Consider the following 27,917-nt stretch of genomic DNA (forward strand, 5'->3'; position numbering starts at 1 on the left):
AGACCCCTTAACCCCCCACCCCTTACTCCCCACACCCTTACCCCCACACCCCTCATCCTCCACAAACATCACCCTCACCCCCTCACCCTTTAGCCAAATACTCATCACCGCCTAACACGAGTCCCAAACGTCGCCTTACACTGCTCAAACATCATCTCAGCCCCACCTTTCTGACACTCCTTTGCAATCTATGCCTAAAGCAACATCCAACCATCATACGATTCCTCGATGGATGGTCTGATCCACCTCTCCCAGCCCTCAGAACACCCAACAATATCATCTCCTCCCGGGACATCACCCCTCCTCAGGATATAAATCGGAGCCCATCATGCAGTGTGACAGCACTTCATTCACTGTCTGGTTGGTTGTGTGTGTGTGTGTGTGTGTGTGTGTGTGTGTGTGTGTGTGTGTGTGTGTGTGTGTGTGTGTGTGTGTGTGTGTGTGTGTGTGTGACGTTTTGAGTGTGCCCTGTGTGCAGTGCAACCATCCACCGCCTGTACTCTGCATCAAGTGGCTGTAGGAAGAATCATTCTCCAGGCCTTTAAATGTTGCTATGTTTAATGCAAGGACACAGTTTTCAGGTTGAAGATGGGTCACTGCAGAGGGGCACTGCTGAGTGGTGGACTCTGAGCTCACTCTACTCCAATCCGACTGTCATCCTCCACCAGCTCCTGGATGTTGCTGAGCAGGGCACTGAAGGCAGGACGATTATCGGCTTTCTGAAACACAGCAAGAGGGAGGGAGGGTGAGACAGGGACAAGGCACCTGCCAGGACCTGATGGATGCAATGGGACCAAAGACGTGCACACCGTGAGTACCCCGACCAGGATGGAGGGAGTCGGCTGCTCAAGCAGCCTCAGTGGAAGAGAGAGAATGGTCAGCTTTTGGATCAGAACAAGGCGGCGGGGCTGAGATGAGATAGTCACATAACAGGGCGGGGGTGGTGGCGGGGGGGAAGGCATGGGTCTGGCCAGTTAAGCAGGGGGTCAGTACAGGGGTCATTGTGGGGGACTGACTGCGGGAGGGGGGGGTGTCAGTGTTGGGAGGTTGATGTTGAGGGGTGAGTCATTGAGGAGGGGACTGACTGGGGGAGTCAATGTGGAGGGGACTGACTGGGGTGGGTCAGTATGGAGGGGACTGAGTGTGGGAGGGCAGTTTGGAGGGGACTGACTGGGGGTTGGTCAGTGTGGAGGGGATTGATTGTGGGAGGGGTCAGTGTTGAGGGGACCGATTGTGGGATGGGGTCAGTGTGGAGGGGACTGACTGGGGTGGGTCAGTATGGAGGGGACTGGCTGGGGGAGTCAGTGTGGAGGGGACTGACTGAGGGGGTTAGTGTGGAGGTGACTGATTGTGGGAGGGATTAATATGGAGGGGACTGACTGGGAGGGTTAAATATGGAGGGGACTGACTGGGAGGGTTAAATATGGAGGGGACTGACTGGGAGGGGTCAGTGTAGAAGTGACTAATTGTGGGAGGGGACTGAGTGTGGAGGGGGCTGACTGGGAGGGGTCAGTGTGGAGGGGCTGACTGTGGTGGGGAGGGGAGGGGTGGACCCATGTGCTGTGGGAGGGAGTGGAGGGATGGACCCATGTGCTGTGGCATCCACAAGGCTTTGACAACCTCACTGTGACCTGGTGCTCGGAGGTGGGGGTAGTGAATGGGCTCTGGAGTTAACCCCTTGATCTGACAGATCCTTACATCCTCCCAGCAGCTGTACATGATGTTGTAGACATATTCAGTGGCCTGTTGCGGACGGTATAAGCGCCGACCCTGGATGATGTGTTCCACCACGTCTGCATTGCTGAACCTCTCGTAGGGAGTTTTTCCCAAGGAGAAGATTTCCCACATCAGGACCCCTGTGGGACACAGAGCAAGGACAATCACTGGGGAAGCTAATAAAGGTTTGTACCAATGCAGCACACAAATGTGCTAGAGAAATCCAGCAGGGCACAGGATCTGCGCCTAGGCCTGGGCCCTTCGGCAACTAAAAGCAAAAACAGGCAGGTGCCTGAATGTAAAGGTGAAAGTAGGGGGAGGAGAGAGGAAGGGCTGGGGGAGGAGCGAGCAGGTAAGAGTTGTGAGGTGGATACAGGTGTGAGAGTAGAGAGAAAGAATCAGAGGTAGTAGAGGGAGGGAGTAGTTCTGTGAATGGAGGAGGAAGGGAAGGGAGCTGGAAGAAATGAGATTCAGGGGTAGGGGAGGGGTTGTGGGAGGGGTTTGGTTCAGCAGAAACTGGTTCGAGGTGGCCGAGACAGAATATAAGGTGCTGCGCCTCCAATCTACGGGTGGGCTAGGTTTGGCAGAGTATGAAGCCATGGACAGACGAGTCGGTGTGTGAATGGGGGTGTGGAGTAGGCAATGAGGTAAGAAGAGGTGAGGGAGAATGAGTGAGGGAGGCGGTGGTGAAGGAGAAAGTGGTGAGGGAGAGGTGAAGGAGGAGGTGGTGAGGGAGGAGGAGGTGAGGGAGGTGGTAAGGGAGGAGGTGATGAGGGGGAGGTGAGGAAGGAGGAGGTGCAAAGGGAGGTGGGAGTGAGGGAGGAGGAGGAGGTGTGGGGAGGTGGTGAGGGAGGAGGCAGTGAGGGAGGCGGTGAGGGGGGAGAAGGTGATGAGGGGGAGGAGGTGGTGAGGGAGGAGGTGGTGAGGGGGGAGGTGTGAGTATGTACAAAGAGTGCGATTGGTGGAAAAGGATAAATGGACGAAGATGTCCCAGAGGGAGCAGTCCCTGCAGAAAGTGGAGAGGGAAGATGTGTCTGGTGGTGGGATCACGTGGTAGATGGCAGAAAATGCGATCTTGCCAGATATTGGATATGGAGGCTGGTAGGGCAATAGGTGTGGCAAAGGGGTACATGTCCTTGTTGAGTCTCGGGACAGAAACGTCGGTATAGAATCGTCCGCTCCTCACACACACAGTGCCACCCTACTCCCCTTCCTCCTCTCCATTTCTCTAGCCCAGAACCAGGCTCCCTTGCCTGACAGACTTCATTAAGATTTGCATGGATGAGTGTGTGCCCACAAGCACATACCCCAACTAGAAGCCATGGATGAATCAAAAGATTCACTACCTGCTGAGGGCGAGGTCAATGCATCTAAGACCAATGATCCAGAACTGTACAGGATGTCCAGGTACCTACGGAAGCCCATCTCAGTAGTAATGAGGCAGTTCCGAGCGAAGCCAGAGACATGGAATGCAGGCTATTACATCCTATAAGCTGAGTCCAAACACCATAAATGGCTGTGATGTCTCACCATCCAATGAGCTGAACACCTTTCATGCTGGCTTTGAAAGGAAAACTCAACAGGACCAATGAGAATCACTGATGATTTTGTGATTTCTGTATCTGAGGTCAACGTATGAACATCCTTCAAAAGGGTGAACTATGTAGGCCATTCGGCCCATCGACTCTGCTCCGCCATTCCATCGTGTGCTTATCCATTCTCTCACTCAGCCCCATTCCCCTGCCTTCTCCCCATAATCTTTAATACCCTGACTATTCAGATACTGACCTTAAATACACCCAACGACCTGGTCCCCATACCTACTGTGGCAGCAAATTCCAGAGGTTCACCTCTCTCTGGCTAAAGAAATCCCTCCTTGTCTCTGTTTTAAATGAGCGCCCTTCAATCCTGAAGTTGTGCCTTCTTGTCCTTGACTTCACTACCACAGGAAAAATCTTTGCCACATCTACTCTGTTCCAGGCCTTTCAACATTCAAAATGCTTCTATGAGGCCCCCCCTCCTTCTTCTGAACTCCAAGGAGACCAGTCCAAGAGCTGTCAAACATTCTTCATATAGTAACTCCTTCATTCCAGGAATCATTCTTGTGAATCTTCTCTGAAAACCCTCCAATGCCAGCACATCCTTCCTAAATAAATTCTCCCTGCGGCCTCACCAGTGCCTTAGAAAACCTCAACAACACATCCTATTCCTCTAGATATGAATGCCAACATTGCACTGGCCTTCTTCACCACCGACTCAACCTGGAGGTTAACCTTTAGGCTATCCTGCATGAAGACCCCCAGGTCCCTTTGCACCTAGGAATTTTGAATTTTCTTCCCATCCAAATCATAGTTTTCCCTTTCATTCCTTCTATCAAAGTGCATGTCCATAAAGTTTCCGACACTGGATTTCATTTGTCATTTCTCTGCCCATTCTTCTAATCTTTTCATCCTCTGCAGCTTCTCCATTTCCTCATCACTACCTGCCCTTCCACCAATCTTTGGATCATCAGCAAACCGAGCCACAAACTCATTTATTCCAAAATCCAAATCGTTAACTAACAACGTAAAAAGAAGTGGCCCCAACACCAGTCCCTGCGGAACACCACTGGTAACTGGTAACCAACCAGAGTAGGGTCCGTTTATTCCCACTCCCTGCTTCCTGCTGATTGTCCAATAGAGACCTGTGCTAGTTTCCTTCCTGTAATTCTGTGAGCTCTCAGTTGGTGAAGCAGCCTGATGTGCAGAACCTTGTCAAAGGCCCTTCTGAAAATCCAAATATACCACACCCACTGCATCTCCTATGTCCAGCCTGGATGCAGTTTCCTCAAAAATGCAGTAGGTTTGTCAGGCAAGATTTTCCCTTTAGGAAACCCTGCTGACTTTGAACTATCTTGTCATGCATCTCCAGGTACTCTGTAACCTCATCCTTGGCAATTGTCTCTACTTTCCAATCACCGATGTTAGGCTAACAGGTCTATAATTTCCTTTCTGCTTCCTCCCTCCTTTTAAATAGTGGAGTGACCTTTGCAATTTTCCAGTCCTCCATAATCATGCGAGAATTGATTCTTGAATCTATTGATTCTTGAAGAATCAATACAAATGATTTCAGATTTTTATGTCAGAGTACCTTCATGACATCACATACCACTCTGAGATTCTTTATTTTTGTGGGTGCGACAGAATTGCCACTAATTGGTAGTGCAAAAAATAAACTGTACACAGGATTCAAATGTAAACAAACAAGAATTATAAACAAACTGACTGTGCAATACAGAAAAGAACAGAGAAAATCAACAAATTGTTTGTAGTTGAGGAGTCTGATGATGGAGGGGTAGCAGCTGTTCCTGAACCTGGTGGTGCATGTCTTGTGCCTGCCTATACTTCTTTCCTGATGGCAGCAGCGAGAACAGAGCGTGTGCTGGGTGATGTAGATCTTTGATCATTGCTCCTGCTCTCTGACAGCAGCATTCCCTGTAGATGTGCTCATTAGTGAGGAGGGTTTTGCCTTTGGCACCCTGGGCTGTGTCCACTACCCTTTGGAGGGCTTTACACTCGGGGGTATTGATGTCCCCATACAAGACTGTGATGCAGCCGCTCAGCACACTTTCCACCACACATCTGTAGAAATTTGCCAGGGTTTCTGGTGCCATACCAAACCTCCGCAAACTCCTGAGGAAGTAGAGGCGCTGATCTGCTTTCTTCATGATGTTATTGGTGGTTTGGGACCAGGAAAGATCTTAAATTTACGCATTCTCTCCACTTCTGATCCCCCAATGATCACTGGATTTTACATCGCTGGTTTTCTCTTCCTGAAGTCAACAATCAGCTCCTTAGTGCGAAGTTGTTATTGGTGCCCTTTTCAGCCAAGTTTTCGATCTCCCTCCTGTGTGCTGACTCATCCCCTTCCTTTATACAACCCACAACTAGCAAATTTGAAGATGGTGTTGTTGTACCAAGATACACAGTCATAGGTGTAAAGTGAGTAGAGCAGGGGGCTAAGAACACAGCCCTGTGGTGCGCCGGTACTGATGGGAGATTGTGGAGAAGTTTTAATCATCACTGAGTGTGGTCTGGAGGTGATGAAATCTATGATGCCTCAAAAATCTCTGTAGACACTTCTTTCAGAACCCAAGTATAAATTCCATCTGGTCTGGGAGATTTGGACATTTCAGCTTCCCAAGCACCTTCTCTCTAGTGACCATGACTGCATTCACATCTTTTCCCTGACACCCATGAAACTCCAGTATATTATTAATGCCTTGCACACATTCAGTTCCTCTACCATCTCCTTGTCTTCCATTATAATTTTTAGTGTTATCTTCTATTGGTCCTATATCTACTCTCGCCTCATTTTACTCTTAATACACAAAGCTTTTAGTATCTTTTTTGTATTAGTTGGTAACCTCCTTTCAAAGTTCATCTTTTCCTCCCTAATGACCTTCGTAATGCCTTCTGTTTGCTTTGGTATGGTATGGAGGCACCAACTTTTAGGACAAGAATATACTCCAGAGGGTTGTTAACTCAGCCTGCAACATCACAGGCACCAGACTTCACTCCATCGAGGACATCTACATGAGGCAATGTCTTAAAAAGCAGCCTTTATCCTCAAAGACCCCATTACCCAGGACAGGCCCTCTTCACTCTGCTACCATCCGGGAAAAGTTACAGGAGCCTAAAGACGACCACTCAGCGGCACAAGGACAGCTTCTTTCCCGCTGCCATCAGATTCCTGAATGATCAATGAACCAAAGACACTGCCTTACTTTTCATACACTACTATTGTTAATTTTTATTGTAATGTTGTAAGATGGTTATAATTTGTACGTTTGCCCTATGATGCTGCCACAAAACACTGAATTTCACAACTTGTTCTTGATAATAAATTCTGATACTGATGTAAAAGCTACCCAGTTCTCCATCTCCTCACTAATTTTTGCTTCCTTGTATGCCCTTCTGCCTTACTTCGCCATTCACTTCTCTTGTCAGCCACTTTTCTGTCATTTTTCCATTCACATATTTCTTCTTTTTTGTCCTTTTTTTTCCTTATTTCTCGCAGGAAAACCAGCCATTGCTGCTCTGTTCTCTCCCTGCTAATGTGCCTTTCCAATTCACTTTTCCAGTTCTTCTCTCATACCTCTGTCATCCCCTTTATTCTACTGAAATACTGACATCTTTGATACTAGTTTCTCCCTCTAAAAACTGCAGGTGAATTCTAACATATTATGATCACTGCCTTTTAAGAGTTCATATCAACTCTGCTTCATAACACGATATCCAACCCAGAATTATCATTTTGCTGGTCAACTCAGTCACAAACAGTTCTAAGAAGCCATCTCACTGGCATTCTACATATTCTCTCTCTTGAGATCCAGTCCCAATCTGGTTTTCCCAATCTTGAGAGATTGGTCATGTCCAGAATTAACTCGTACCTAAGGCCTGGACCCATTGTAATTTGCCTATCACCACAATCTCTCCACCGCAGACACAATATCACTCTCCATTCAGCTCTGGATCACCTAGACAACAGCAATGCGTATATCAGGCTGCTTCTCATTGACTACAGCTCAGTTTTGAATACCATTATAGGCTCAGTACTGGTCATCAAGGTCCAAAACATGGGCCTCCGTACCTCCCTCTACCATTGACTTCCTCATTGGAAGCCCCAGTCCATACGAATTGGAAACAACATCTCCTCACTGATTATGAACACAGGTGCACTCCAAGGATGCGTGATTAGCCCACTACTCATTATTCAAACATTACTGTGTGGTTAGTTATAATTCAAATGTCATCTACAAGTTCACGATGGCACCACAGACGTTGGAAGAATCACAGACTGCAATGAGGGAGATTGATCAGCTGGTTGAATGATGTCACAACAACCTTGCACTCAACATCAACAAAACTAAGGAACTGATTGTGGACTTCAGGAGGGGAAATCAGGAGAACACAAACCAGTCCTCATCAAGGCTTCAGCAGTGCAGAGTGTCAAGATCTTCAAATTCCTGGGTGTCAGCATCTTTGACGATCTATCCTGGGGTCTCCATATTGATGCAATCACATAGAAGGCTCGCCAGTGGCTATACTTTGTGAGGTGTTTGAAGAAATTTGATCTGTTACCTAAGGCTTTTACAAATTTTTACAGGTGTACTGTGGAGAGCATTCTGACTGGTTGAATCACTGTCTGGTACAGAGGTGCCAATGTACAGGACATGAAAAGTCTGTAGAAAGTTGTGAACTTGGCCTGCGACATCACAGACACCAGACTTCACTCCATCGAGGACATCTGCAAGAGGTGGTGTCTTAAGAAAGTAGCCTCTTCCTTCAAGGACCCCCAGCACCCAGACCATGCCCTCTTCACTCTACTACCATCATGAAGGAGGGGCAAGAGTCTGAAGATGAGCACCAGCAGCACAAGGACAGCTTCTTCCCCTCTGCCCTCAGATTCCTGAATGGACAATGAATCATAGACACTGCTTCACTTTCTTTTTGCACTAATTTTTTTTTTAATGTAAGTTATTGCAACCTGTGACATTCATGTCAATAAATTCTGATTCTAATTCAGACTCTCGGGAGTCTGCAGGCACTGGAATCTGAAGCCAAACATAATCTGCTGGAGGAACTCACTGGGTCAAACAGCATCCATGGGACAGAGATGGGCTGATGTTTCAGGCCAGGACCCTTTATAAAGCCTCGATGAGCATTCTAATTTGAAACGGCAACCATTACTTCTCTCCTTCAGATGCTGTTCCTCCAGTTGTACAACAGCCTCTCTGTGACTTTCCTTTCTCTCTCCACACATCCTGCATTCCCAGCCTGAAACAAAACAATCTTCCCCTGTAACCAATAAGCACAGGACTGTGGCACAGTGGGTAGTGCTGCTGCCTCACAGCCCCCGAGACCTTGGCTTCGATCCCGACCTCTGGCACTGTCTAGGTGGAGTCTGCACATGAGCTCGTGGGTCCTCCCCCCCCCCCCCCCAGGTGCTATGGTTTCCTCCCACATCCCAAGAAAGATATGGCCGTGTGTGTGTGCGCGTGGAATCTGGGGATCTGGGGGGAGATGATGAGAAAGGGGGATGTGAGATCTGTGTAACTGGGTGGTTGGCTCAGAGCAGGTGAACTGAAGAGCCCTGCTTCTGGTCTATGTGTCGATGTGTTTATTCATTTTCTCTTCAGAATATAGTTCATCAAATCATTCCTGACAATTTGTAAACCTCTATGTGCTGGTTAATGACTCCTCCTCACTTGGTACCCATCATAGAACATTCCAGCACCACACAGGCCCTTCAGCCCACAATGTTGTGCCAACCTGTGTAAACCGACTGCACAACAATCTAATCCTTCCCTACTTCACACCCATTACCCTCTATTTTTCATACATCCATGTGCCTGTTTAAAAGTCTTGAATGCCCTTACTGTACCAGCTTCCATCTCCAGCGATTCATTCCAGGTATCCACCCCTCTCTGTGTAAAAAGCTTACCTTCCCTAAATCTTCTTCCTCAATTCACACTAAACAGATGGCTTCTGGTATTAAACAAATGTTGTCAGATACCCTTTTGAAAGCTCAAACTGAATCAGCTTCCACTGTTCCACCTGACAGTGAGATCCAGTCTCCCAACGCTCCCTGATCTGTTCACCAGCTACCTAACCTCTGCTGGAACACGATCCTCATTCTCTTGGATTTTGTGGTTTATCTAACAGCCCTCCTATCTTAACCTGTTACCTTTGCAGATCCTATCCTAGTAAAATTAAACGTGTTAACCCTTCATTCTGTCTACAGCACCCACTGAATCTGAAGCCAACCCCAATCTCTCCCACTGACTCGTTTAGTTCCACCAGCTGAGTGCCTTTTTACTGGCATATTTACAGGGCTGTGGGCTTTTACAACCCACCTCTCTCTGGGATTCTGAATACACACAAGTGCTGGAGAATCTCAGCAGGCCTGCAGCGACTATAGGAGGCACAGCTATCTCACCGTTTCAGGCTTGAACGGTCATGGTGTGAGCAAAAATTAGGCAGGTGTCTGGATGCAAAGGTGGAGGGAGAGGGACAGGGGAACAAGCATAGGTCAATGGCCAAGAGTTGATAGGTGCACATAGAAAGGAGGGCAGGAGAGAAAGCTGAGAATTGATCTGAGAAGGGGGGGGGCTAGCTGGAGAGATGGAGGGATAGGGAAAGAGAGAGAGAGACAGGGCAGTGGGGAGCTGGAGGAAAGGAGACAGGAATAGGACAGGACAAGGGGGGTCTAACGGAAACTGGAGGTCGGGGTGCAATATTTGCTATTGCTCCTCCAATTTGCAGTTGGTTTCAGCCTGGCAGTGCATGAATCCATGGACAGACATGTCAGCATGGGAATGGGATGGGGAATTGAAATGGATGGCCACTGGGAGAACCCGCTGTTACGGGGACAGAAAAAAGGAGCTCAATGAAGCGATCTCCCAGTCTGCATCCAGTCTCTCCAATGTAGTGGTCAAGCTGGAGAGGGTGAAGAGAAGATTAACGAGAATGTTGCAAGGACTCGGGGACCTGAGCTACACGGAGAAGGTGTAGGAGAGAGAGGCAGAGGAGAAAGGAGACAGAGGAGAGAGTCATAGAATCATACCAAATGGTAAAAGACCCTTAGGCCCATCTTACTCATGCCAACCAAAATGTCCCACTGATAGATTACAACCATGTTACACCCATCATCATCCCCTCCCTATCCCACTGAGGTAATGCGAGTGGGTTCCCCTTGCCCCATTGACATATTATAGCTAGACTAGACCCACCCTCCCTTTCACCTGCCCCACTGATATAGACGGACTACACCCCACCCACTCTCCCTCCCCCCCTGCCCCACTGATAAATTACAGACACCTCCTCCCTGACCCACTGTTGGAATGCAGGCAGACCTGCCCTCCTTTGTCTTTGCCCCACTGAGATTACAGCTAGATTAGACCCATCCACTCTCCCTGCTACACTAATAGATTACAGACAGTCTACACCCCACCCAACCTCCCTCCCTCGCCCCTGCCCCACTGAGATTACAGCTAGATTAGACCCATCCACTCCCTGCTACACTAATAGATTACAGACAGTCTACACCCCACCCAACCTCCCTCCCTCGCCCCTGCCCCACTGAGATTACAGCTAACTAGACCCACTCTCCCTCCCTGCTGCACTGATCACCCCACCCACCCTCCCTGCTCACTGATAGATTCCAGGCGGACTACACCCCACCCACCCTCCCTTCCCTGCCCATTGATAGATTATAGGCACACCTTCTATGTCCCATGTTTGAATGCAGGCAGACTTCACCCCACCCACTCACTCTGCCCCACTGATCGATTACAGGCCTTCCTTCCTCCAGCCCCACTGATGGATCCTGAAACACCCACCCACCAGGCTCCACTGGATACTCACCAAAGGCCCAGACGTCAGACTTACTGCTGAATCGGGAGAAGTTGAGGACCTCAGGTGGAGACCATCGGATGGGGAACTTGGAGCCCTGCGAGCTGGTGTACTCATCATCAAGAACATACCTAAGGTAAGACAGAGCATGGGTGTGGGGCTGGAGTGATGGCCTTCTCCCTTACAGGAGGTGTGGAGAAAGGTGGGCAAGAGGCTCTGGCATCATCTGTGATTGGGAATGTAGCTGGGAGACTGGAAGGCTTCAGCGGAAGAGAGGCGGAGAAAGTGAGGAACAAAGTGATCTTGGTTCAGAGGGCAAATCAGCCAAGGAGACAAAAGAGACTGAGGAATGCTGCAGATGTGGAAGGTGTGGTACCTTGGGTGGTGTTCACAAGGAGAAGGCTTGAGGGGAGCATCTTCTGCCAGGCTGGTCTCAGTGGTAGGAGGCAGACCGTGGTGAGAGACGGGCACAGGGAGATGCAATGTCAGGAGTAACTGCTCTCTGAGTCAGAGACTTGTTGGTCTTCCAGCCCACGAAGATGTTGGTGAGGGAATGCTGTCAACCACAATCTAGAGTCCTTCTATTACCAGACATTGAGGGGCTGAGACTGAGGGGAAATCACTCAAACAGCAGGCAGGGAGAAACAACAGTGGTGGCAAAGCTGCTTCAGGCTAGAGGTTGACTAATAATGTACAGACATGGGATGTATGGATATTACACCCATTTTTCTTTTGTAAATAATTTTATTTGTGAATAACATTTATTTCTGGGATAAAAAGGGAGAGAGGGCAAGGACAGAGGAAGTTGGTGTTACACTCTGCAGCCAAGGAACGCGAGTCAGGGAGCAAGGCCAATAGCCCCACTACACACGTCGGGGTCAGGACAGAACTGGGATTTGATGGACGGATTTGTTTACAGCTGTACTGTGGATGGGTTGACCAGCTGAACTGATAGCAAAACGAGCTCTCTCCCTGCTCCTCAGTACAGGTGGCAATAAGCTGGAATGGTCTCGGGCAGAGGTGGGGTGAAGCTCAGTCAGGATGCTGCTCAGGGACTGGCCAGCAGCGGTGGACGGAGGTGGGCAGTCAGGGGGGAGGAAGGGGAGGGTTATGGAGGTGAAGGGAGGGAGGGCAGCAGTACAGAGGTAGGAATCCTCCAACAGATGGTCCAGAGACAAAGGAAACATTTAGGCTGGGCTCTGCTCCAAAGCACAGGTCCAGAGGAAAGGCCCACACAAAGGTGATGGGTGCTGGGGTCATGGAGAGTGGGATCCTCTGGAGTTACCACAAAGGGTGCAACCTCTACCCCATGGAGCCTATCTCCAGGTGGGGTCTGTACCAGAGACATTCCGTGGACACTACACTCCCTGCAGGCGTCCAACTGAATACAGTTCTCTCCCTCCTACCCACTCCACACAGCGCAGCAATTGAATTGGTGTGAAAATCCACCCTCCCTCCCCCTCCCCTCATTGAGAACATTGCAACCAAGAGGTACATCTGATATCCCATCCATGGACAGCGAAATTGGCAGGGGTGGTGACCAGAATCTGTACACCCCTCTCAAAGCCAGTCAACATCCTCCACTCATCCCCACCCTGTACACTCCCTCACCCCATCCTGTAAACCCCTCTCACCCCCACATCCCTCACCTCCAACCCCCCCTCAGCTTCTCTGCAGCCATACATCCCCACATCCCCCTGTCCCCAGACCTCTGACCCATTCCCTGCAGCCAGGGCCCGGGGGCAGAGGCACCGCAGGCCAACCAACTCCCGTTCCCAGTGTCGAGGGAATTCCTGGGAATCTGGTTTCTCACCTGCTCAGCCCAAAGTCCGACACCTTCACCGTGCCCACTTCATCCACCAGGCAGTTCCTGGCCGCCTGCAGGACAGGACCACATAGATGAGGACATGGTGGTTCCCAACATCCCTCTCCCCAGCCACCCCACTCTCCCCTTACACACACTCCCCTCATCCCCTCCCACATTCCCCCCTCTCCGCATCTCTCCTACCCCCCTCTCTCCTCACTCCCAGTTTCTCCCCACACTCTTCCCTCACCCCCATTCTCCTATCACTAAACCTTCCCACTCCCCGCGCTTCACGTCTCCCCCTCCCTCTGGGGCAAGGACCCTTTATCTTCCATCCTCTGGGCCAGGGACCCCAGTTACACCCTCCCCCAAAGCAGGTCCCCCATCTCTGGGGCAGGGACCTCGTCTCCCTCCCTCTGGGGTAGGAGCCCCTGTCTCCCCCTCCCCCTCTGGGTCAGGGACCCCTTATCATCCATCCTCAGGGCCAGGGACCCCAGTTACCCCTACCCCCCACCTGAGGTAATGACCCCATCTAACTCTCTCCCCCCCCCCAAAAGCAGGTCCCCCATCTCCCCCTCCCCCTCTGGGTCAGGGACCCCTTATCATCCATCCTCTGGGCCAGGTACCCCAGTTACCCCTATCCCCCATCTGAGGCAATGAGCCCATCTCTCTCTCCCCCCCCCCCCAAAAGCAGGTCCCCCATCTCCACCTCTGGGGCAGCAATCCCTATCTCTGTCCCACCAGAGCAGGGAGGCATCTCCCATCCTCACCAGGTCCCTGTGCAGGAATTGGAAGGACTCCAGGTACGCCATGGCCTCACACACATCCTTGCTCATCTCCAACAATTGGAGGGTGTTCATTTGCCGGCCCCATAACTTGAGGTAGCTGAGCAGACAACCATTGGACATGAACTCGGTGACGATGTAGATTGGCCGCTGTTTGGTGCAGACACCGTACAACTGCACCAACTTGGGGTGGTTCAACTTCCTGTGGAGACAGAGAGTCGGGTAACTGTCGGAGCCAGCATGATTCGAAGGGAAGATGCAGACTGTAGTCAGAGCTGCCTTTATTTTACGTCGCCCTCCAGATGTCCAGCATTATTGTCAAGGCTGCGTCCCTGCATGAACTCCACGATGCATCTCTAATTCAGTGGAATTTTCCATATTCATGCATTATTAGACAGTGCTGTGCCTCGTGGTGTTGCTGTTTCACCAACACAGTTTGAGCAGATACAATTGGGAAGGAGACAATGGCCTTTCCACTGAGCAATACCTTCTCCACTGTGACCTGGGTTTCTGCAGAGAGGCCCTTCACCCCACTGATTCTCTGCTGACAATTTCATTTTATTTTCTCCACATTTCTGTCAATTTCCACATTCTATCACTCACTGAGGCCAATTAGGCAAAATATCCATTGCAGGCATCCATTAAAGACCCCAGTATGAGGCGCAGCCTCAAGAAGGCAGGGCATCATAAAAGAAAGGATCCCCATCACCCTGGTCACAGCCTCTCCTCACAGCTGCCTTCAGGCAGAAGCCTGAAGATCAGCACCTCTAGGTTTAAGAACAGTTTTTATCTTGAACCTGCCCGTACCACCCGAACCGAGACCATAACCTCCTCTGGGACCACCAAACGATCTGCACGACTGAAATATCACCTTCCTTTTTTATTTCTTGCATTCACTGCAAGTGTGAAGATTTATTTCTCTATCCTTGGGTATGTTTTTCTGTCTAACATTTGTGGTACTGTAATGTGTACAGTTGGTATGCACCTTCTGTTCCTGTGTGGTTGCAGCAGGGAAGAATTTTACATTTGTGTACCTCTCTCCAGCAGGGTTTAAACAAGCATTAATTATCCAGGATGACTATCACTCAGTGGCACTCACACACACAGTGAAGAAGTGTTTTGAATGGCTGGTATTGAAGCATATCAACTCCTGTCTGAGTTGCGACATAGATCTGTTCAGTTTGCCTATCGCAGCCACAAATCTACCACGGATGCCATCTCACTGGCTCTACACAAAGCCCTGGAACACCTGGACAGCAAGGATACATTCATCAGGATGCTCTTTATCAACCACAGGCCGACATTTAAAAACATCATCCCCTCAAGCCTGATCCAAGACCTGGGACTCAACACCCCACTGTGTAATTGGATCCTGGATTTCCTCATCTCCAGACCACAATCATTGAAGATTGGTAAGAACTTCTCCACTATCTCCATTAGCACCACAGCCCCCTGATCTACTCACTTTACATCTACGACTGTGTATCTTGGTACAACAATAACACCATCTATAAATTTGCCGACGATACCCCGGTAGTGAGTTGTATAAAGGAAGGGGATGAGTCACCGTACAGGATGGAGATTGAAAACTTGGCTGAATGGGGCATCAACAATAACAACCTCGCACTCAATGTCATCAAAACTGAGGAGCTGATCATTGACTTCAGGAAGAGAAAACCAGAAATCAGAGGTGGAGAGGGTGAGAACGTTTAGGTTGTTGGGAATCACTATCTCTTAGGACCTTCATTGGACCCAACACACTAATAGCATCATGAAGAAATCACATCAGCACCTCTTCTTCCTCAGGAGTTTGCGGAGGGTTGGGATAACATCAGAAACCCTGGCAAATTTCTACAGATGTGTGGTGGAAATTAACAGGGGAAACTGGGCTGGACTTGGCTGGTGAGACCCCTGGCATTAATACAGGTGCGGGTCCAGATTATCAGCTGCACATATAATCTACGGACGACCATTGCAGACTCCCAGGGGAGTCAAGCCGAGTACACATAGAACCATAGAACATTACAGCACAGAAAACAGGCTCTTTGACCTTTCTCATCTGTTCTGAACCTTTTTTTTTGCCTAGTCCCACTGAGCTGCATCCAGAAGAAAGATATGAATACAAAAAAGTAAACAAAGAAAGAAAGGTAAACAAACTGACAGTGTGTACAGAAAAACTAAATATTCAGTACATGGACACAGCCCAGGACATCACAGGCAAAACCCTCCCCACCATCGAGAACATCCACAGGGAACGCTGCCGTTTGAGAGCAGCAGCAATCATCAAGGATCCACACCATCCAGCACATGCTCTGTTCTCGCTGCTGCCATCAGGAAAGAGGTATCGATGCCACAAGACTCGCACCACCAGGTTCAGAAGCAGCTGCTACTCCTCCACCATCAGACTCCTCAGCGACAAACTCAATCAGGGACTCATTTAAGGACTCTTACTTATGCATGTTATTGAGTTTTGAACATTGAAGTTTGTTTGAACTTCCTTCTCATTTACCTTTCTCTCTTTTGTATACTTATCTTGAGTGCAGTTTTTTTTTGCATTCCCAATAGGTAGAAAATCTGCCTGGCCCGCAGGAAAAATAATCTCTGAGTCACGTACGTACTCTGACAATAACCCTGAACTTTGAACTTTGTATCTGACAATGAGCTCACATTGAATCTGCTTGTCTTTGGGACGTGGGGGAAATTCTACATGGTCATAGGGAGAAGGTTCACACTGTATACAGACAGCACCGGAGATCAGAATTAAGCCCAAGTCTCTGGCACTGGGAAAGAGCGGCTCCAACACTGTGTCACTCAGATGAACAACTCTTGAGTGGATTATTGGTAAACAATCTTTCACTGAAGAGTCTGGTAACTTCTCCCCAATGTCTCCAAGCTGGTTCAGTGTGAAGTACTGTGGTACATCGGGGCAGGCAGCCACTCTCTGAACACGAGATGCAAGTGACCACAGGGATTGGTTAATAATTAATAGCTGTTGAAAGATAGCTTGAATATCTGAACATTGCCTCCAATACTCCCTGTGAATCTGTACTGAGAAACAAATCCATGGAGCATCACTGCACCTTGTGTTGTGAAAGGTGCGATGAGGCCACCAGGTTTAACGTCTCAAAAGGTAAGAAAAATAGTGGTTTATGGGCGTGTAGGGTAAAATTAGATTGTTGTGGATTAGGTTTACCTAGGTCAGCACAACATCAAAGAAACATAGAAGATAGGAGCAGGAGTAGGTCATTCGACGATCATGGGTGATCTTAAAGTTCAGTACCCCGTCCCCGCCTTCTCTCCATAACCCCTAATTCCCTTATACTGAAGAAATATATCTAATTCCCTCTTAAATATATTCAATGAACCTGCCTCTACTGCCCTCTGTGGCAATTAATTCCACAGATTCACCACCCTGTGGGTAAAGAAATTCCTCCTCATCTCGGTCCTAAATGGTGTGTGCTGGAATGTTCCGTGTTGTTCTGTGTTCTATATACTCTCTTGGAAACTACTTGTCCCTGTACAGCACAGGAGGGTGACGTCTGGTGGATTTAGAAAGTGTTAACAAGTGAGAGATGGTTTAATTTGGGCATAATGTTTGGGCATCGAGTCCACGCTGCTGAAGATCCAGCTGCGCTGGGTGGGTCACGTCTCCAGAATGGAGGACCATCGCCTTCCCAAGATCGTGTTATATGGCGAGCTCTCCACTGGCCACCGTGACAGAGGTGCATCAAAAAAAAGGTACAAGGACTGCCTAAAGAAATCTCTTGGTGCCTGCCACATTGACCACCGCCAGTGGGCTGATATCGCCTCAAACCGTGCATCTTGGCGCCTCACAGTTTGGCGGGCAGCAACCTCCTTTGAAGAAGACCGCAAAGCCCACCTCACTGACAAAAGGCAAAGGAGGAAAAACCCAACACCCAACCCCAACCAACCAATTTTCCCCTGCAACCGCTGCAACCGTGTCTGCCTGTCCCGCATCGGACTTGTCAGTCACAAACGAGCCTGCAGCTGACGTGGACATTTACCCCCTCCATAAATCTTCGTCCGCGAAGCCAAGCCAAAGAAGAAGAAGAATGTTTGGTGAAGACGTTGTGGGTCGAAAGGCCTTTCCCTGAGCTGGACTGGTCGAAATCTTCTCTCATTGCTGATGAAAATGGTGCAAGGTGAACTGCCCCACAACTACACCAGTGAGTTTCACTGTCAAGCTGATCTGAGTTAGTATAGAGACAGGAATAACCCTGGCATACCTATCCAAATGGAGTGAGCAGTCTCACCGAGGGGCTCTTCACCATCTTGTCATCATATGCTGACTCCTGGCATTCCGCCAGTGGGAGGCGCGCTGCCAGTGGGAGGCGGTCCGCCAGTGGGAGGCGCTCCGCCAGTGGGAGGCGTTCCTCTAGTGGGAGTCGCCCCAAGTCGCATTTGCCCCCAGGTATTCTGCCTTCAACATACGGGCAAGGGAGGCTGTGGAAAATGGGCTGCTCCCAGCAAGAGGATGGACAGAAGATATATAGGTGGGCAGCAAGATAGAGGCGGAGGGAGAGAGGGGGAAGGAGAGAGTGGGAGGAGAAAGAGTGAATGAATGAGTGAAAGTGAGAGAATGTGTGTGTGTGTGCGTGAGAGAGAGAGAGAGATATACACAGACAGACAGGCATTGCGGGCAGACAGATAGAGGGCAGCAGCCAAGCAGTCAACAGAAAGCGAAATAACCATCAGGTTATCAAACACTGGTGCAGCCACAAGGGGCTGAATGGTCTCCTTTGTTGTTCTTAAACATGGGAAATTAAAAACCTCATCCTCCGGGAAGAGCACATGATGCAATTCCTGCAAAATGTTTTGCGTCGTTTGTGCAGACTGATATGTTGGTGGTCCCAGAATAGTTTATGGTCGGGATTAGGGTGGTACAGGGAGGTTGAAGAGCCTGATAACAACTGGGTTACAACTGTTCTTGAACCTGGGGGCGCTGATCTTCCTGCACCGTCTGCCTGAAGTGAGAGTGAGAAGAGGTTGTGGCCAGAGCTGACCTTCATCCATCCCCTACTGGGTCCCTGAGCAGAGGTACCGGAGCATTCTTGGCCAGGGCATCCTCACAGAAAGGAACAGTGCTGTTGACAGATATAGAGTGAACTTCATTAAATGCTGCCAGAACAGATCCAGCACACAGACATAGTGGGGAAACTCAGGAGACCACGCAGCATGCATAGGAAGTAAAATGTTTCAGGCCTGGGCACTTCACTAGGTTACCTTTTACTTTCTGTGTATCCTGCATGACCTCCTGAGTTTCTCCAGCATGTGTGTGTGCTTCACTGGGCCCCAGCAGCTGCAGACTTTCTCGTTTAACTTCAGGACAGATACAGCACTGGCAGCTTCTCATATGAGCAGGATGCGTTCAACACATACCCTCCACAACTCAGGCCCCTCAGGGTTTTCCTACTCACATCATTGTCTCGGCCTCGTCAATGAAGTCGTCCTCAGACATGGAACCCTCTTTGATCATCTTGATTGCCACCTCGTATTTCCCTCGCCATTTGCCATGCTTCACCACACCGAACTGCCCATCTCCGAGCTCACTCAGGAACGTCAGGTCCACAGGGCTGATCTCCCAGGCACCTGGCAACAAAGAGCAGACATCCTAGACTCTCAGCATCCCACATCATTTTCACACCATGGATCATTTCCTGCAGCATTTGACAAGATAACTTATTCATGGGTTACAATCTTCAGAAGGAATCGTTATTTTTCAACAAAATCAACACTGTTGTTCCATACAGTATTCCATATCTGGGGGCTTGCATTTCCTCCAATACACACTGAGGCTGTTTTTATCACAATGTCAACAGGGATTGATATCCCCTGCAATATTCACAGGGACTGATATTATCCACAATATACAAGGATGATTATTCCCGAGGGACTGCATCTCCAAAGGATCTACATGGGGTTTGCTTCAATCTTTAAAACACAGAGGAAGTATCAATTAATATGATGATAATAATTTACTTGGCAGTTCATTTAACAGAACATAGTGGCAAAAATAAAACTCTCTGCCCATTGCCTGAGAATGTTCGCTGTGTTCACATCCCCTCCTACTAGGGTGAATCACCTCGATGCTTCGCACAAGAGACTTCAGACAGAATGCAAGTATGACACCAGAAACCCTGGCAAATTTCTAAAGAGGTTTAGTGGGAAGTGTGCTGACCACCTGCATCACGGTCTGATATGTAAAGCCCTCCCAAAGATAGTGGACACAGCCCAGGACATCACAGGCAAAACCCTCCCCACCATTGAGAACATCTACAGGGAACGCTGCCGTTGGAGAACAGCACCGATCATCAGACCCACACCACCCAGTACACACTCTGTTCTCGCTGCTGCCATCAGGAAAGAGGCATTGGTGCCACAAGACTCGCACCACTAGGTTCAGGACCAGATGCTCCCCCTTCACCATCAGACTCCTCAGTAACAAACTCAATCAGGGACTCATTGAAGGACTCTTACTTGGGCACTTTTTTGATTTTGTTCTCTCTGTATTGCACAGTCAGTTTGTTTATATTTCTTTATTTGTTTACATGTACTTTTTTTTGCCCTACCAATAGGTGGTAATTCTGCCTAGCCCGCAGGAAAAAAAGAATCTCAGGGTTGTTCAGAATGTACTCTGACTATAAATCTGAATCTGAAATCTGACTACTGCCTGAAAATGCGCAACACTTTAGTACAGCATGACGTCCTCTGATGCACTGCCTGGAGAGGTATCATTACCATGGGCCCATTTAATGGAAAGTAATATCCAACTAGTCTAGCAAGAACCAAGTCGAAACTCAGCTCATTTTCCCTGGACCTCCCCTTCCAATTCATGCAGCAGTGGAAATGCCCTTCTTTGCAACAAGATCTCTCCTGCACTCTCTGGGCTTCACAAGAGAAAAGGAGTAAACAGTCTCCCTCTTAATGGCCCAGGATCCCAATTGACATTGTATTGCACAAGTGTTGGTCTTGGTTTGTAGGATGAACTTGCACCAGATTCGAGCAGATGCAGAACTGCTTTTACTGAAGAAATGCCAATAGTGAATGAGCCTTAGCCACGATTTTCATTGTGCAACTATCCCAAAGACTGGTAAATGATATGCCAGGCAGAAATGTCCTGGAGGAATTCAGCAGGACACGCAGCACCAATAGGATGTTTTGTGCCTGGGTTTTGTTCCTCCTCTTCCCCTTCCTCTCCTGCTCTCATCTTCTTATTTGGGCACCTGTCTGTTTTTGCTCATATCCAGTGAAGGGCCTAGGCTTGAAATGTTGGTGATTCTCTACTTCCTATCGATGCTGCCTGACTTGCTGAGTTTCTGAGAATCAGAATTTAATGTTGTAAACCTGTGGCACAAAATTCATTGTTTAAGTTACATTTTAAAACAATAAATACATTAGTGCAAAAGAAGAGAAAGTGAGGTGGTGTCTGTGGTCATTGTCCATTCAGAAACCTGATGGCAGAGGGGAAGAAACTGCTTTTGTGCCACCTTCAGGCTCCTGAACCTCCTTCATGATGAGATGAGGGCATGACCTGGGTGGTGAGGGTCATTGAGGATAGACACTGCTTTATTGAGACACCACCTCTTGTAGACGTCCTTAAAGGAGTGAAGACTAGAGCCTGTCACAAATTCTCTTCCTACCCTGTGCCTTGGCACCTCTGAACCAGACAGTAATGCAGCCAGTCGGAACGCTCTCCATGGTAGTACTCCATGGTAGTAATTTGCAAGTCTTTGGTGACATATCAAATCTCCTCAAACTCCTCACGACGCATAGCCGCTGGTGAGCCATCTCCATGATTGAATTTGAAATGGGGGACCCAAGATAGATCTTCAGAGATGTTGACACCCAGGAATTTAAAGTTCTTCACCCTTTCCATTGCTGACCCCTCGATGAGGACTGGTTCATGCCCTCCTGATTTCCTCCACCTGGTGCACAATCAATTCCTCAGTTTTGCTAACATTGAGTCAAAGTAGTTGTTGTGACAGCATTCAACCAGCTGATCTATCTCCCTCCTGTGCTCTTCCTCATTGCCATCTGTGATTCTGCCGACAACTGTGGTGTCATCAGCAAACTTGAACCATGACTGGCCACACAGTGATGGATATGAGGTGCACTCATCTTTGAGGTGCACCTGTGTTGATGGTCAGTGAGGAGGAGACATTGTTACCGATGTCAAGCAGCATATTTATGTACTGCTTTTGACCCAACCTCTTTAAATCTGATATATGAAATAACCTTTTTTTTTCTTAACCTGTTGATTGCCAGGAATGTAGGCTTTGTAGAACTGTAGTATATTGTGGTTCAATTCTCAAAAACATGTATATTAATAATAGAAATTTAATAATGTATTTGCATTGTTACAGTCTGACTCCTTTTTGTGGTTTTTCATTTTAGGAAAATTGAGAAATGTGTTTGTTTTGATATTATGAGATGTATGTTTTAGATGTGGACAAGAAGTTGGAACCTTTTTGCATTCGACTTGGCTTAATTTGGGTAATTTATTAGAATGAATAACTGGAGTAAGATTCCCACAAGATCCATTACTGGGAGATGTTGGAGGGATTAAACCGAAATTGAAACTGAGTATATATCAAGTAAAATTTGGTTAAATTGCTTTGGCAATGGCTAGAAAATGTATTGCTGTAACTTGGAAGTCCGATACTGATCTGGGAATGGACGGATGGTGTGCAGAGGTTCAGAGTTGGATTCCACTTGAGTGTGAAATATAGAGCCTATATTTACAAACTATTGGAATTTAAAATTTGCATAAATGTAAAAGTTTCGGAAAGTGAAGTCTCCTGTTGTGGTTTCCTTGTCCCTTAATTTCTTTAGGTTGTTGGGGGAGGGGTGGCGGGATTTAGTGGAGGTTTTTCTTTCTTTTGTATTTTTTACTTTATTTTATATAAAATATCACAAATATTAATAAATTTTAAAAGTTATTATGAGGTGAACATCTGGTGTGAAGGTCAGATATAATCCTTCAAATGGGGCTGGACGTGCAGAAATAAGTAACATCTGCCTTGGCTTATTTATCTTAAACTGCCGCTGCCGAAATTAAACCAGAAGAAGCAAAAAGGATTTGAGAGCCTCTTGAGTGTAAACATGGCATGGACCCTTCGGCCCACATGTCTGTGCCAAACATGATGCCCAGGTAAAATGAAAACTCAGCTGCTCACACCTTATTATTTTTCATTTTATGTATTTACAATGAGGCATAAGCTGATTCCAGCCATTGAAACCTGTGCCACCCAATTACACCTAATTAACCTGCAACCTTCTTCATATTGGAGCGTGGGAGGAAACCAGAGCACCCGGGGAAAACCCACGCAGATAAGGGGAAAATGTACAAATTACTTACGGATAACACGGGGTTCAAACTAGGCTCTCTGGCACTGTAACAGGGCTGCCTTACCACTATCCTAACCATGTTTCTCTGTTTCCTACATAGCCACTTAAACATTACTATTTTGGGGTGGCATGGTCAGCGTAGCAGTTAACGCAATGGTGTTACCGCACCAGCAATCAGAACCAGGGTTTAAATCCCGCCCTATCAGTAAGGTGTTTGTACGTTCTCCCCGTGTCTGCGTAGGTTTTCCCCGGGGGCTCCAGTTTCCTTCCACTATTCGAAACGTACCAGGGGTTATGATTGGGTGATGGGCTCGTGCTGTATATCTACAGTTAAATTTAAATTTATTGAATCTGCTTCCACCACCACCCCCAGCAGTCCATTCCAGGCACCCACCACTCTCTGTGTAAAGGGATGCTCCAAGCATCTCCTTTAAACTATGCCCCACCCTCCCCTTAAGCACATGTCCTCTTTTGTGTGAGGCTTTTCTCTTGTGGAAAGGTTCTGATTGTCCAAGTTGGTCCAACCTCTGCCCATAGCCTATAATAAAAGCACCATCCTGATGAAACTGAACCCATTCTGCTGGTGTATCTCAATGAGTCAAGCAGCGTCAGTGGGAGAGAAAGAACAGTCGACGGGGATGCAGAGAAGACAGGGTGCAAGGGGTAGGACAGGGGCCCGTAATGGAGTTGGAGAGCCATGATGTGCAGAGGGAGGGGACTGGCAGACAAAGGGAGAGAGGCAAATAAAACAGTTGCTAATCAACAATCTTGTTGTACGAGGCCCTTTGGGTAGGAGTGATCACAATATGATAGAATTCTCACTCGACATGGAGAGTGATGAAATTAAAACCGAGACTAAGGTCCTGAATTTAAATAAAGGGAATTATGATGGTATGAGACGGGAGTTGAGTAAGATTGATTGGGTGGTGTTTATGGGGGTGGGGGGGGGGGGGGGGTTGACAGTGGAGAGACAATGGAAAGCATTCAAAGATCTAATGGAAGAATTGCAGAAATCGTTTATACCAGTTTGGCATAAAAATGTACCAAAAAAGGTGACTCAACCGTGGATAACAAGGGAAATTAGAGACAGCATTAGGTCCAAAGAGAGAGCATATCAATTGGCCAAAAAAAGTACCAAATCCAAAAACTGGGAACAGTTCAAGATGCAGCAAAGGAGAACAAAGGGATTAATCAAGAGGGCAAAAATAAATTACGAAAGTGAGCTTGCAACAAACATTAAAACCAACTGCAAAAGCTTTTATAGATATGTCAAGAGGAAAAGATTGGTGAAATCCAGAGTAGGTCCCTTGCAGTCAGAATCAGGAGAATATATAATGGGGAATAAGGAAATGGCAGACCAATTAAATTCTTACTTTAGTTCTCTTTTCACAAGAGAGGATACAAATAACCTCCCAAGGATGTTGGGAAACATAGAGACTAATGCAAGGGAGGAGCTGAAAGAAATCAGTATCTCTAAGGACATGGTCTTGGGGAAATTGAAGGGATTGAAGGCTGATAAATCCCAAGGGCCTGATAATCTACATCCTAGGGTAGAAGTGGACATTCAGATAGCAGATGCTTTAAGAATTATTTTCCAGAACTCGATAGACTCAGGATCAGTACCCATGGATTGGAGGGTAGCTAATGTTACCCAACTATTTAAAAAGGGGGGTAGAGAAAAAGCGGTGAATTATAGGCCGGTGGGCAAAATGATGGAATCCATTATTAAGGATGTAATAGCAGAGCATATGACTAGCAGAGAAGGGATCGGACAGAGTCAACGTGGATTTACAAAAGGTAAATCATGCTTTATAAATCTATTGGAATTCTTTGAGATGGTGACAGGTAAAATAGATGAGGGAGAGCCAGTGGATGTGGTGTACCTGGATTTCCAAAAGGCCTTTGATAAGGTCCCACATAAATGACTGGCATGCAAAATCAAGGCTCATGGGATTGGGGGCAAGGTATTGATGTGGATTGAGAACTGGCTGGCAGATAGAAGACAGAGAGTTGGGATAAACGACTCATTTTCTGAGTGGCAGACAGTGACCAGTGGGGTGCCACAGGGATCTATACTGCCACCCCAGCTGTTCACAATTTACATTAATGATCTAGATGAGGGAATTGGATGTAATATCTCCAAATTTGCAGACGACACTAAGCTAGGAGGGGTTGTGTGCACTGAAGAGGGGGTCAGGAAGCTCCAGTGTGATTTGGATAAATTGGGGGACTGGGCAGATACATGGCAAATGCACTACAATGTGGATAAATGTGAGGTTATCCACTTTGGTAATACAAACCGGAGGGCAGATACTATTTGAATGGCAATAGATTGGGAGATGGGGAAGTGCAGAGAGACCTAGGGGTTCTTGTGCACCAGTCACTGAAGGCGAGCATGCAGGTACAGCAGGTGGTTAAAAAGGCAAATGGTATATTGGCCTTCATATCAAGAGGGTTTGAGTATAGGAATAAGGATACCTTACTGCAGCTGTACAGAGCCTTGGTGAGACCCCACCTGGAGTATTGTGTGCAGATTTGGTCGCCTTATCTGAGGAAGGATGTTCTTACAATGGAGGGAGAGCAAAGGCGATTCACCAGGCTGATACCTGGAATGGCAGGAATAACTTATGAGGAAAGATTGCGCAATTTGGGATTGTACTCACTGGAGTTTAGAAGATCGAGAGGGGATCTCATAGAGACATATAAAATTCTGGCAGGATTGGACAGAATGGATGTGGAAGGGATGTTTCTAGTGGTGGGGGAGTCCAGAACCCAGGGCCATGGTTTGAGGATAATAGGCAAACCATTTAGAATCGAGATGAGGAGGAATTTCTTTACCCAGAGGGTGGTCAATCTGTGGAGTTCATTGCCACAGAGAGCAGTAGAGGCAGGTTCATTGAATATATTTAAGAGGAAATTAGATATATTTCTTCAGTATAAGGGAATTAGGGGTTACAGAGAGAAGGTGGGGATGAGGTACTGAACTTTAAGATCAGCCATGATCTCATTGAATGGCGGAGCAGGCTCTTAGGGCCGAATGACCTACTCCTGCTCCTATCTTCTATGTTTACTTGGAAAAGACACAGAGTCAGGTTTAGAAAGTGTGGAATTTTTGAAATACAGGAAAATCCCTGTTATCCGGAATTCACGCAACTGTCAGCCTCAAGCAACTGACAAAAAAAATTGCAGAAAATATATAGGTAACAATTACAGCAGTTTAAAATTGGTGCACCACCAATCACGCAACACACAATCTCAAGTACCCATAGGTGCAGGATACCATGGGTTTTACTGTTACCACAACAGAATATAGACACGATGCAGAGTTGGGTGGGGACGTGGAAGATGAAGGTCAATCCGAATAAGTGTGGTGAAGCACTTTGAAAAGTCAAGCCTGAAGGCAAACTTTGTGGTTAATGGCAGAATTCTTAACAGTGTGGAGGAACAGAACTTGGAGTCCAGGTACATAAATCCCTCAAGGTTGCTGTTCAAGATTGTTGAGAAGGCCTTCATTGTTATGGTTGAGGAGATGCTGAAGGTCCTGATGTGCATGAATGTAAATCTTTTGGGCCAGATCAGATGTATCTAAGAATACTGTGGGGAACTTGAGAGGAAATTGCAGTGGCCCTGGCTGAGATTTATGAATTGTTATTAAGTCCTGGTGAGGTGCCAGAAGACAGGAGGATGGTAAATGTTGTGCCTCAGTTCAAGAGGGGCTGCAGGGAAAAGCCTGGGAACCACAAGTGAATGACTCTAAAATCTGTGCTTGGTAAGTCACCAGATGGCAGTCTGTGGGAGAAGATACACACACACTTAGGTGGATAAGCAAGAGTTAAAGATAGTGAGTATGCTTTAGTAACTGGGAGGTAATGTCTCACACATCTGAAACTTGAATGGAGTAGGTCTGTTTCTGGGATATGTGACTGTGGATGGGGGTTGGACTGTTTCTGGGGTATATGACTGAGGATGGGGGTTGGACTGTTTCTGGGATATATGGATGGGGGTTGGTCGGACTGTTTCTGGGGGATATGAATGTGGATGAGGGTGGGACTGTTTCTGAGGTATGGAAATGTAGGGGATGAGACTGTTTCTGGGGAATATGGCTGTGGATGGGGGTCGGACTGTTATTAGAGTATGTGATGTGGATGGGGAGTCGAACTGTTTCTGGGGTATATGACTACGGAAGGGGGTCAGACTGTTTCTGGGGAATATGATTGTGGATGGGGGACAGACTGGTTCTGGGATATGTAACTGTGGATGTGGTTTGACTGTTTTTAAGGTATGTGACTGTGGTGGTGTATGACTGTAGATGTGGGTTGGATTGTTTCTGGGGTATGAGACTATGGATGGGGATCAGACTGTTACTGGGGTCTGTATCTGTGGATGGGGGTTGGACTTTTTAGGGGGTATATGACTGTGGATAGGGGTCAGACACTTTCTGGGGCATGTGACTGTGAACAGGGTCGCACTGTTCCTGGGTATGTTTCTGTGGGTGTGGTGGGACTGTTTCTGGGGTATATAACTGTGGATTGGTGTGGGAGTGTTCCTGGGGTATATGACTGTGGATGTAGAGGGACTGTTACTGGTGTTTATGACTGTTGATTTGGGTTGGACTATTTTTGGGGTATAAGTGTGGATGAGAGTTGGACTGTTTCTCTGGTATATGACTGTGGATGGGGTCGGACTATTTCTGGGGTATATGACTGTTGATGGGGTTTGGACTATTTCTGGGGTATATGACTGTGGAGGGGGGTTGTATTGTTCTTGGGGTATATGACTGTGGAGGGGTGTTGGACTGTTCCTGGGGTATATAACTGTGGATGGGGGTGGGACTGTTTCTGGAAAACA

At 47.6% G+C, this 27,917-nt stretch overlaps 1 protein-coding gene and 1 long non-coding RNA gene across 6 annotated transcripts in view; one reads left to right on the plus strand and one right to left on the minus strand.

The window, feature by feature from the left end:
- Window positions 1-540: 540 nt before the first annotated feature.
- The window catches only part of btk (Bruton agammaglobulinemia tyrosine kinase), a 181,315-nt gene continuing 153,938 nt past the window's right edge, over window positions 541-27,917 (minus strand). For 3 of the 4 annotated variants that reach the window (XM_069893797.1, XM_069893796.1, XM_069893799.1), the window contains 6 exons: window positions 19,139-19,310; window positions 13,686-13,902; window positions 12,925-12,989; window positions 11,124-11,242; window positions 1,699-1,856; window positions 541-719 (listed from right to left, as the gene is read on the minus strand). In XM_069893797.1, coding sequence (XP_069749898.1) covers window positions 633-719; window positions 1,699-1,856; window positions 11,124-11,242; window positions 12,925-12,989; window positions 13,686-13,902; window positions 19,139-19,310 — 818 coding nt within the window. In that variant the 3' untranslated portion in view covers window positions 541-632. The remainder of the gene's footprint in view (window positions 720-1,698; window positions 1,857-11,123; window positions 11,243-12,924; window positions 12,990-13,685; window positions 13,903-19,138; window positions 19,311-27,917) is intronic. The other variant, XM_069893798.1, reaches the window with a different exon arrangement.
- LOC138740730 (uncharacterized) lies at window positions 1,707-22,565 on the plus strand. Of its 2 annotated transcripts, none has more exons than XR_011343131.1 (4): window positions 1,707-1,901; window positions 11,055-11,247; window positions 14,745-16,830; window positions 20,297-22,565. It is a non-coding gene; the product is annotated as an uncharacterized lncRNA (long non-coding RNA). The 2 variants fall into 2 exon arrangements; XR_011343130.1 differs by having other exon boundaries at window positions 14,748-16,830.

Source organism: Narcine bancroftii, chromosome 8 (assembly GCF_036971445.1).
Source record: "Narcine bancroftii isolate sNarBan1 chromosome 8, sNarBan1.hap1, whole genome shotgun sequence".
Lineage (NCBI taxonomy): Eukaryota > Metazoa > Chordata > Chondrichthyes > Torpediniformes > Narcinidae > Narcine > Narcine bancroftii.